General features: G+C 34.6%; 1 protein-coding gene across 1 annotated transcript in view; it reads left to right on the forward strand.

The window, feature by feature from the left end:
• LOC752773 (phosphatidylinositol 3,4,5-trisphosphate 3-phosphatase TPTE2) overlaps nt 1–8,964 on the forward strand; it is a 23,579-nt gene extending 14,615 nt beyond the window's left edge. Inside the window, exons 6-17 of the mRNA XM_030980280.1 lie at nt 1,626–1,716; nt 2,225–2,288; nt 2,878–3,003; nt 3,737–3,818; nt 4,447–4,535; nt 4,986–5,047; nt 5,484–5,564; nt 5,828–5,933; nt 6,846–6,943; nt 7,829–7,927; nt 8,348–8,418; nt 8,679–8,964. Of these exons, the coding sequence (XP_030836140.1) occupies nt 1,626–1,716; nt 2,225–2,288; nt 2,878–3,003; nt 3,737–3,818; nt 4,447–4,535; nt 4,986–5,047; nt 5,484–5,564; nt 5,828–5,933; nt 6,846–6,943; nt 7,829–7,927; nt 8,348–8,418; nt 8,679–8,799 (1,090 nt within the window). The 3' untranslated portion in view covers nt 8,800–8,964. The remainder of the gene's footprint in view (nt 1–1,625; nt 1,717–2,224; nt 2,289–2,877; nt 3,004–3,736; nt 3,819–4,446; nt 4,536–4,985; nt 5,048–5,483; nt 5,565–5,827; nt 5,934–6,845; nt 6,944–7,828; nt 7,928–8,347; nt 8,419–8,678) is intronic.
• The last annotated feature ends 1,940 nt before the right edge of the window (nt 8,965–10,904 follow it).

Consider the following 10,904-nt stretch of genomic DNA (forward strand, 5'->3'; position numbering starts at 1 on the left):
CATATTTTTAAAATTGATTTATGCACGCTGAACTACTTTAAGTTTCACTTAATTATTACCTTAATTTAATTCCATTCATCTCGCACTCCTTTGAGTTTAATGCAAAACAGAAACAAGGAAGACAGATATGGACTATAATATACTCTAGTTTATCAGGATGATTATCAGCTTGAGATTATTGGATGTTTGCCAAGTGTTAGGTTAATAATTATCACTAGAATATATCACCAGACACATTCTAACAATCATGGTATCCAACAGAATGTAGATTCTCTTATTTGTAGTTTTTAGTTTTGCTCATCACTTTAAACAAATTTTTAAACATTACAGCTTATGGCTTTCTTCTGATATTTCTATATACCGTGGTACTTATTAGTGAGTTGATAATTGAAAGCCTGACTATGCATTTATTAAAAAGTGTTTTTGTTTTGTTTTGATGAGTTGTTATAATAGAGTTCTGACCTATTGTGTACCCTTCAGGGGTCTCTTGCCACATAACAGAAACAAACTCTTCAGAATCAGAAGTAGTCTCTTTTTGACAGCACCCACATGTGTCCCAGGCACCCACCATTCAAAATCATGAGAAACCTTGATTGAAGGCAAACACGGTCATATGTTCTTACATACAAATATTGTCCAAATAATCATCAGGTTGGTTGTTTAGTATCAGCACTGGGGGGTGTTTCATAAAGCTGTTCCTAAAGTTAAATTATGCATGACTTTACGAACGACTTGTATATGAAAAGCCAAATGGGATACTCAATCATTATTCATTATTATTTATTAAGTTGAACTGTGCAGATGTAGATTAACATTCTTATTATAACAACCATTTTGAATGCAAAATATATTTTTTGCCATAATTTAATTGAGGTTATTGAAAATATCAGAAAAAACTTTGGGCATCCTATCTGGCACTTCATATACAAGTCATTTGTAAAGTCATGCGTTTACGAACACTTTAGGAAACGCCCCCCCCCCCCCCCCCCCCCAGTTCAGTATCTAGTGTCAGTACTCAAACTGACCACAGAAAGCTTTGATTGCCTTGGTGATTAATATCACCTGATTGCTGGGATTGAAAGTCATGTGACCCCCTGATAGCTAGACATATTCATTACTATTATTTGGTATATTCATTACATGTATGTGTACATATATCTGAGATTAAACTGTGCCAGATCATACATGGATATATGTGTGGAGTCAATAGACTGTGTACAATTTGTTGAGAATGATATAAAAACATGGCCTACATCTGGCAATATGCTAGTTGTTTATGTATTGTGCAACCATCAGTCATGCATGTTTGTGAATTGTTTCTACATTATTGAAATAGTCTTTTAATTTTTTTTTTCCAGTAGCATTGCAAGACTTTTACACTTAATACATGGCAGAAGCCAGCTGTTGTCACTGCATGATTTACAAGGATATCATGTTTACTTAGAGCTAATTTTTCAAACATTAGTACTGTTTCCTTTTTGTGTTTATTTGTCATCCATGCCATTATGAAAATGATCATTTGCCTACATCTGTGCAGCCTCATGTGATCAATCCTTTATTGATGCCATTTCTATTGTGATGTATTCCCAATGATGTTATTCTTTTGCCTCCTGTTTAATTGCCAGGATTATCATGGTGTGTCGTGTACTAAGAGTAGTGATGTTTGGCAGACTCATCAGTGAAAGGAGACATGTAACCAAGGCCTCCAGGAAATTGGTGAGTTTACAATCTAACTTCTTTTCATCATTGTATGGAGCAATGATCACAACATACAGCAATTAGTAAAGTTTGGTCTAATCATGTCAGTGATATATCTTACACATGAATAATTCTTATTCAAATGATGAAGATGATGATGATTAACTCCAATAGGAGGGAGAAGAGGACATTGTGCTGTACTTTGCACTGAAAGTAATGTATACTATTAATAACTGTGGTTGTTATAAGTAATGTGACTATCTTTGTCACCAATTTGAAATTTAAATCAGCAAAGATGTCTTTATATTCAATAAATCACCCCATGTTTTCAGATTGTACTCTCTCCCTTTTCCTATAATTCTTTTCAGTGCATTACAATGAAATTTTGTTTCACTCTCCTTGAACTAAGATTTGCCTAATTGATTCCTACTTATAGTATTTCAATTTGTTCTCGTAAACTCTCACACATAAATTCCAATAAAAAGCCATCTCTTTAGCTTTATGGTTCTTTGTTTTTATTTGTCAGGTCTCTGAAAATAAGAGAAGATATCTACAAGATGGCTTTGATCTTGACCTGACCTATGTCACTGGTAAGTCAAGACTTTTTAAAAACTAAGAATTGTTTTATTGGTTTGGTAGTCTGTCTGACTGGTGGTTACCATATAGTGATATGTGTTGCGTACATATTGCTACTAAAGAGGACTAACTACTGGGCTCTTCATTACTGTAGGGCTTTTCTTCTCTTAGGCAGAGAACCATTCTTTCACTTCATTATATTGGCTCACATGTTTTTACAATGAAGACTAAAAACTGTAATAAAGATGAAAAATAACAACATCGTACTCAGTGCTATTGTTGTCTTGTATGGCTTAGCTAGAGCAATCTATATTTAAGGCTTAGTGTTCCTTGTGCTTGAACCATGCTCTTTTTGTGTGTGTGGATAGAGTTTTGTAGTACAGTCAAACCTGATTTAGAGACCACCTGTATAGAAAGACCACCTGTCTCCAGAGCCCACATTTTTTGTTTCCCTTGAAAATGTTTCTCATTGAAACATGAGCTGAAGGAATAGGTACATAAATACCACCTGCCTGTAAAGACCACTTTTCTTGTCTCCGTCCCTTGGGTGGTTTTTATAGACAGAATTCACTGTAATATTATTTAATTTCTGTCATCTTTCAGATCGAATTATTGCATCATCCTTCCCCTCATCTGGCAAGCAGTCAATCTACAGGAACCCAATCTCTGAAGTCTCTCGCTTTCTCAACACCAAGCATCCAGACCATTATAAAGTCATCAATCTTTGTAGTAAGTTATTCGTTTTATCATATTAAGCTGTCATAAGTTCATCAATCTTTTCATCAAAGCTATTGATTTTGTCAACACAAGCACTGAACTATTTATAGTCGTCAGTCTTTGTAGTAACTTATTCATTTTATTTTACACAAACACTGAGTAACATAATGTAATCAATATTTTTAGTAAGGTAATCATGATTGTTATAGAACTTTTATAAAGTCATCAATCTTTGTAGTAAGCTGAGTTTTGTTTTAAAAAACATATATGCTTTGATTGTCATAAATAATCAGTCTGTGTTGGCTAAACATATTGAGCCATAATTTAGAGAATAATATCTTTGTTTTAGTAATTATTTTTAAGTCAAGCTTGTTTTGGGGATAGATTGAAGTCATAACGTATCAATTTAATTCAATTCTTTATACAACCAGCATAAAACAATTTACAATGACAATATACAATATAATACTTAGGACCCTTAGAAGCAGAAATCTGCTGAGTATAAACATAACATGATTCCAATGCCATCCTTCATTGGTTGAAGAAATACAATACACATCGTTCATACTTGCATATTTGTCATCTTTTTAGCTGAGGTATCTTAATCCTTACTTTCATTGCTGCTTATCACGGTGTTTTGTGCAAGTAAATCAGTTTATTCAATAATTCAAGATCAGCCGAAATAGTACTTAAACATCACATTTATATCTAAAGAATATATTTTTGATTTGTGTTTATTTTAAAGGTGAGAGACATTATGATGAGTCTTATTTCAACCATCAAGTCATCAGAGTCCAAACTGATGATCATAATGTACCCAAGCTAGAGTGAGTTGATATATTGTATTGTTAACATATGTACATGTAGTAAAGGCTTGAAGAGAGTGGGAGATGGGAAAAGGGAGGAAGGAAGAGAGAGAGAGAGAGAGAGAGAGAGAGAGAGATAGAGAGAGAGAGGGGGAAGAGTGAGGAAGGCAGAGAGAGAAAGAGAGGGAGAGAGGGGAAGAGGGAGAGAAAGAGAGAAAGAGTGGGAGAGGGGAAGAGGGAGGAAGGGAGAGAAAGAGAGAGTGGGAGAGCTAGGAAAGAGGGAGGAAGGGAGAGAGAGTGGGAGAGGGGAAGAGGGAGGAAGGGAGTGAGAGAGAGAGAGTGGGGGAGGGGAAGAGGAGGAAGAAAGAGAGAGAGAGGGAGAGAGAAAACAAGAGAGAGAGAGAGAGAGAGTGAGAGAGAGTGAGAGTAAATAAGTCCTGCAATATCCCACCGCTGCCACCCTGCTGATTAGTAGAGAACAATCCAACACAAACAAATAATAATAATCACTCTACCCCCTCCATTACCCAAGAGGGTTGTTCACCTTGATTATATAAACAGTAATAGTACAATTATATCCTTATAAACATGGTTTGTATTTATTGAAAATGTGTGTATCTCAATTTTCTCCTTGTTTCTTCTATCACAGAGAGTTGCTAAAATTCAGTAAGATTGCTAAAGAGTGGATGGAAGCAGATCCTAAAAATGTCATGTTTATTCACTGTAAAGGAGGGAAAGGTAAGAGAAATTATGTCTTCTCAGTCAGGATGGAATCTTAGGGTTCTATTCCTGGTCTTCATTTTGATCAAATAATGAAACAGAAAGTGAGATTAAAAGTAAGAAAGGAGAATATTGACATACAAAACTACATCATAGATCATATATACATGCATTGACTTGCTAGAATGTGTTGTTGATGATATAGCTTTTTACTATTGTCATTCATCCCCACACATCAAATCTGAGGCTTTTGTCAAATGATCTCCAAGAGACTCTGAAAGGTATTCTATAACAAGTAACTATGAAGCATGAAGTGGAGGATAGAACAAAAAGTGTGATTGCCTTTAGTGAAAGTGAGTTATGAAATATCAAAAAGTTCACATTCATAAGTCTGTTTATTCAAGCAGTGATGTTTAGGATACACCTTGGTATATTAAACCAGTTTTTACACATACATTTTAATTGTAGGTCGAACAGGGACAGCAGTATGTACTTGGTTACTAGAGAGTGAAGCCTTTCAAACAGCAAAGGTATGATTGATATTCAAGTGAGTAAGGTTGGGATACTATATACCGGTATCTTTGTTTAAGTTTCAGGTTCCTCATGTCCAAAATAAAACAATTTGTATTACATTTCCAAACAATACTTGAAGAAGAAAAAATTGTGTCAGCAATTCATAATGAAGAGCATGTAGAGAGAACTTTGAACTCACTTTTTTTAAGAGGCATTATATGACCATTTTATCATACATCATAACACTGTCAAGCTGAGGGGAAAAGGTTAAAAGAGTGATTTCTTGCAATTACTTATAGATATGTTCACCCTCCCAAAGGTATCCTAACTCTCACTTCTAATTTTGATGTTTGAATTGATCATTGTTAAACCTATCACAGGAACCAATGATAATGTGTATTGTAACCAGTTCGTTGATTTGCCTATATCTTCCTCCCCTTGTGTTTCCTCCAGGAATGTCTAGATTTCTTTGGAAGCAGAAGAACTGATTTAGATGAAGGAGATAAATTCCAAGGAGTTCAAACACCAAGCCAGGTATGTAACACTACCTTGAGTTGACTCTGGTTTCTTTAACAAGGTTCTATAAGATCAATTTTGTTTTCTAGTATTTTTGTTTTATTGTCTTGTTTAACCAGTCAAAGAGTTCCTCCTCTGTCCGTTTTGGTACCACAGATGTACATGTAAATGGCAATCATTGATATCCTTTAGACTTTGCAATATTAGGTATCTAGCTTCCACGTTGTTACATTGACACCCACTTTGACACCCACTTCGTAATGCCTATTTTCTTTCCTCAGAGTCGCTATGTACATTACTTTGAGCAAGTGAAATTCAAGTACGGAGGACAGATTCCTGAACCCAAGGATCTCATCATAGAGAATATCAGGATTAGAAATCTAGCAGGTAAGACCGCATTGGAATTATAATCATTCATACTGAAAGGGTTTTCCAATTAATTCCCAGACTCGACCATCTCATAACCCATACCACATTTCTCATCCCAAGAAAAGAACAGCTCTAAAAAAAAGGACAGAAAGTGCCATGATACAGAATATGTGTGGTGTGAAAATGTCCGATAGAAAGAACGCAAGTGAGCTCAAGGAAAGGTTATGTGTGAAAGAAACTGTGATGGAAGTGGTAAAGAGAAGTGGATTGAGATGGATGGGTCATGAGTTGAGAAGGGAAGATAGTGAACCTGTGAAAAGGATGTGAGATTAGGAAGTAGATGTCATATAAGAGAAAGAGGAAGACCAAAGATTACACGGAAAGATACTGGGAAGAAAGAAAGCAGCAAGGTTGGTCTAAATGAGGAGGATGCTCGAGACAAGAAGAAGTAGACGGCACGATAATTAGTAACTCGTCGTCAGATGGAAAATGCTGACTTTAAAAATGATGATGATGATGATGCCTAACGTATTCAGTAATTGATACTAAAAAAAATTGGATTTAAATTTGTCAAGTATTGTCTAAACTTCTTTGGGAATGAAGCGCCTTGAGCATTTAATTAAAATGGACAATGGCGCTATATAAATCTCATGTATTATTATTATTATTAATGCTAATTCTAGTTGGTGAAATAATTCTTGTTCTCTTGGCGACAGAAATTAATTCTTCTTTTGGAATGTGTTGCATCTGGATATGTTTCATTCTCTTTTGTTACTATCATTCATCCATTTCATCATTTTATATCATGAAAGTTTGTCTTTTGTTGATGGTATACTTTAAGTACCTACTAAATTATAACAAAGTTTTAAGATGTGAACTGAGAGTTTAATTATTGTCTTTATACTAAACCGATGCTAATTTTCTCAACAGGTTTAGGGAAAGGAGATGGCAGAGATCTGTATTTTGAAATCATCTGTAGCAACAAAAAGGTCTTTGACTGTAGATTTGAGAATGGGCTAAACTGTCAGGTTAGTTTATCACATCCAATCAGATATATCAAAATTGTTTGTTAAGCCTATACATGGATAGAAACGTACTCGTGAGACGGTCTCCTTTGCAAATGATGTGAATTTTATGTTTTATATAACGTATAACAGAATAACAAGCCTTTTAATTGAAGTGATAGCTATGCAAAGTCAAAATAATTGATATTTTGTTGGAAAGTAACAATGACTCTAACAACAAGTACTTCTTTATTGTAAGGAGCATTTAAAGAATGAGAGGCAAGTAAATCATCTCCTCTATGAATAAACTGTAATACTTGGCGAGAGAAATGGTATGTTTCAAGGAGTGAATCCTGAGAGAGCTAGTCTACTAGATGAAAGGCCTTATTAGGGGCATACTGTTCAGGTAGGGTTTTGTTCCTCGAATCTCATTATAATTATAATAATTCTGAGTTCTTGTATAGCGCTCATATCTGTCAAACTTGACACTCCTTTTTATTACCCTGGCTTTAGCATGGCTGCCAGTACATGGCTCTAGCATTTCAAGGAATTATTTCCTGCCAGGTACCCATTTACCTCACCTGGGTCGAGTGTGGATTGATATCTTGCCTATAAGGATATTAGTGCAGCAGTAAACCATATGATCCACAGTGTGGCGACATATCCACTAGACCATGACACCTCCATTGTATGTGATCCATCAATTACTGTATATAATGTCTGCATATTTGAATATCAATTTTAACTTGACAAACATTTACCTGGTACTTAATTTTGATCGATAAATTGACAAGCTTTTAAATTTGCTTTTTTTATAGTGTGGCAAGTACAGTGATTCTAGAATATTAGTACAGTAGCATATCTGATATTATTTATTCTCTTTTTACTATATTTTTTTCTCTTCTTCAGAGTATATATGATCATGCTTCAGACAGTCTATCAGCTCGTATCCCGCACTGTCCGGTGCTTCATGGAGATGTCAAAATTAGATTTAAATCATCAAGTAGGGTGAGGAGTACTCCTACAATCGACCAGTCTTTCGCATAATACTCATTCACCAAACTGAAACTCTCATTTTCTTTCTATGACACTTTTGTGTTAAAGCACTTATTTCTAAATTAATTCATTCAGATTATGACTTGGAGCATGTATATAGTGCATTTTACAAATTTATCTATCTCAGCATCTTTGAAGGTTTTGCAGTCTTAAAAAACTGCTTTCGCATCTTATCTTTGAGAGATTATAATGAATGAATCTGAACTTACTTTATCGTGTCATCACCATGTGCATGTGGGCTATAATAAGAATGTCCAAAAAAGGTTTTCTTACCAACATTTTAATGAATATTCCCAATGTATATAATGTCAAGTGTGCGAATAAACATGTATCAAAGTCTAACTATTATCTTGTATTTTTCAATTCCTACAGAAAGTACCAGAGGACTATGATAACTGTGCTTTCTTCTTCTGGTTCCATACAGCATTCATAACAGATAATAGGTAGGAATCATCCTTGAGATGTGAGTTATTATGTTTTCCTCTTGTTTGGTTTGGGGTAGGGTGCAAAAGGCTGCATTTCCTTCCTGCAGGCATCATTTCTCTCAAGTCTAAAATAGTATAAAACTTATTATATTACAGTTTGGGATCTAAATATCTGTATTTTGATGGGAACCTTGGTGATAATCATTTATTGTTGAGCCTTAAATTTACTTAGATGTAGAGAGGATCTAAATTTCAACGGTTTCATTGTTTTTTTCCAGGTTGTTTCTTCCACGAGATGAGCTTGATAACCCACACAAGAGCAAAGCAAAGAAGATATACAGCGAATCATTTAACGTAGAGGTTCAGTTCAGCGAAATAAAGACAGAATCCATCTGCTAGATCTGCTATGAACTCTGTTGTCCCTTTACTCTATCGTTTGCATCTTCACATTGAACATTGCTCTGTTCAGGTTCTATTTCATTGTTGTGTGATCTGCTACGAGCTGCTTGCTTTAAAGACCGTCAATACTACTGGGCCAGAAGGGATTAGACCACACAGCGAGGTCACTGACAGGTGGCTATCTCATTAACTCAGCTCTCAACTAACATAAGAAAAAGAGGATCATGGGGGACCAACAGGCACCGATTGGGGAAGTTTTCTATATAGAGGGAGCAGGTAGCTACAAGTAGGACAGTGGGGCTTAATAGCTGGGACAGCAAAGCCAGGAGCTGGAGGATATTTTGCCCCTTCTAGTCACATTTGCTCAACTTGATTGAGTTTGATCAACTCAATCTGTTACAGAGTATGTCAAGTTTATGTCGTATTAGACATTCTATGTATAACATGAACACTATTTCTTAGAGTAAAATGGAATAATTTGCAAATCTCAGATGCTGTAAAAAGTTAAGATTAAAGGCTATATTGAGTGCTGGCTTGTTTATTATTATTATTATTATTTATTCGGCCATAAAAATCAGAAATTCACAGTATATATACAAAGTAAACATGATAAATACAATTATCTTAGAAATAATAGAGAAAGAGAAATAAATGAGAAGCAAGAAGAAGAGGGAAAAATGGTCACCTATGGGCCAGGGTTTGCAAAAGTGAAATCTTCACTCACTATGAACATGACAGACAATGAAAGTCACATGCATATTCACCTGTTCTACACATTTTTACATAATAGCAGTGAAGGGATGTTCCTTTGTCTACCTGAGGATCTGTATATTTTGTCCGCTTTCATTGTCTGTCATGTTCATAGTGACTGTTGCCCAGAGGCATGCGAGCCCTCTTTTTCTTTAAAACATACAAAAATACCATTGATTCACATGCATTATTTGTACTATATTTTAAAGGAAGGTTTTGTAAACTTCATCTTTTAGATCTAACAATATGTTTTGGTTTTGATCTATCCCGAGTTTTGTCATTATGCTGCTATTGCCTAACATTACTGGTTTAAGTAGGAATGAGCGAAGGCAACTCATGTTAAGTTGTCAAATCTACTCACTTCTAGTGCATATGTAATAAGATGAAATGCTTTATAGTTCTGATATTTTGTAAGAGAAATAAGAAAGTATGACAAAAATAAGAAAATCATTCCATTATTATTTAACTGTCAATTCCACAGAGGTAAAGTATTTGATATGTGAAGTCGATCAGAATCACCCTACAGGGTTTTTAAAAGTGTATTGAAATATGCTGTTTTTCTGCGAGTTAAAGATTATGAGAGGAATACCAAATTGCTATAAAGCCTTGAATTGATGATAATATGCACTTGCAAACTTGCAGAACTCAGTCAAGCAATTTGCTGTTTGTAACATGAAGATATGCCAACTTTTTTTCTTCATTTATCTACTGTAAAACTAGAAACTTTCACATGCATGAAATATTCAAGAGATTTGTAAGTGATTAAGATTCATGGAATTTCCATGCTGTCAATTCATCCAATCATAACTGACCCAAAGCTAATTATTTGCAATTTATGAAAGTTTCTTTACATGGGAATGGCCAACCATAACAATTTAAGAAAGTTTCTTGTCACAGGAGCTAGTATCTGGTTTTACAAGAAGAGTAAGACTGAAAGTCTGGCTACAAATCTGGTTGCCCATTTATAATTTCCTACAAAATTCATAGAGAAATTTTTGATTGTGTATATGTGTAAAGTGTATGCAAATAATATTGTACTGAGATAGGAAAGAATGTGCACAACATCATGCAAGGTGGAGAATGCTATTATTTATTGTTCAGAGTATTTTAAGGTAGAATTTTATGACTGTTCTTTATTCATATGATTGTTAGAACTATTAATACACTTCTGTTTTTTTTAATGGGTCGTTTGACAGGACCATATGTGTATGTGAATATGTATTATAGATAGCAAAGTTTATATCTTTGAATTTGAAGTGTGTGCTAATTATATGCTGGATCAAAATTGTATTATTAATGGTGCAATAATTTTTTTTTTAAAGTATTGCAATATATTATATGCTTCCAAATGAGAT

Source organism: Strongylocentrotus purpuratus, unplaced genomic scaffold (genome assembly GCF_000002235.5).
Source record: "Strongylocentrotus purpuratus isolate Spur 01 unplaced genomic scaffold, Spur_5.0 spur5_scaffold_11, whole genome shotgun sequence".
In the NCBI taxonomy this organism is placed as follows: domain Eukaryota; kingdom Metazoa; phylum Echinodermata; class Echinoidea; order Camarodonta; family Strongylocentrotidae; genus Strongylocentrotus; species Strongylocentrotus purpuratus.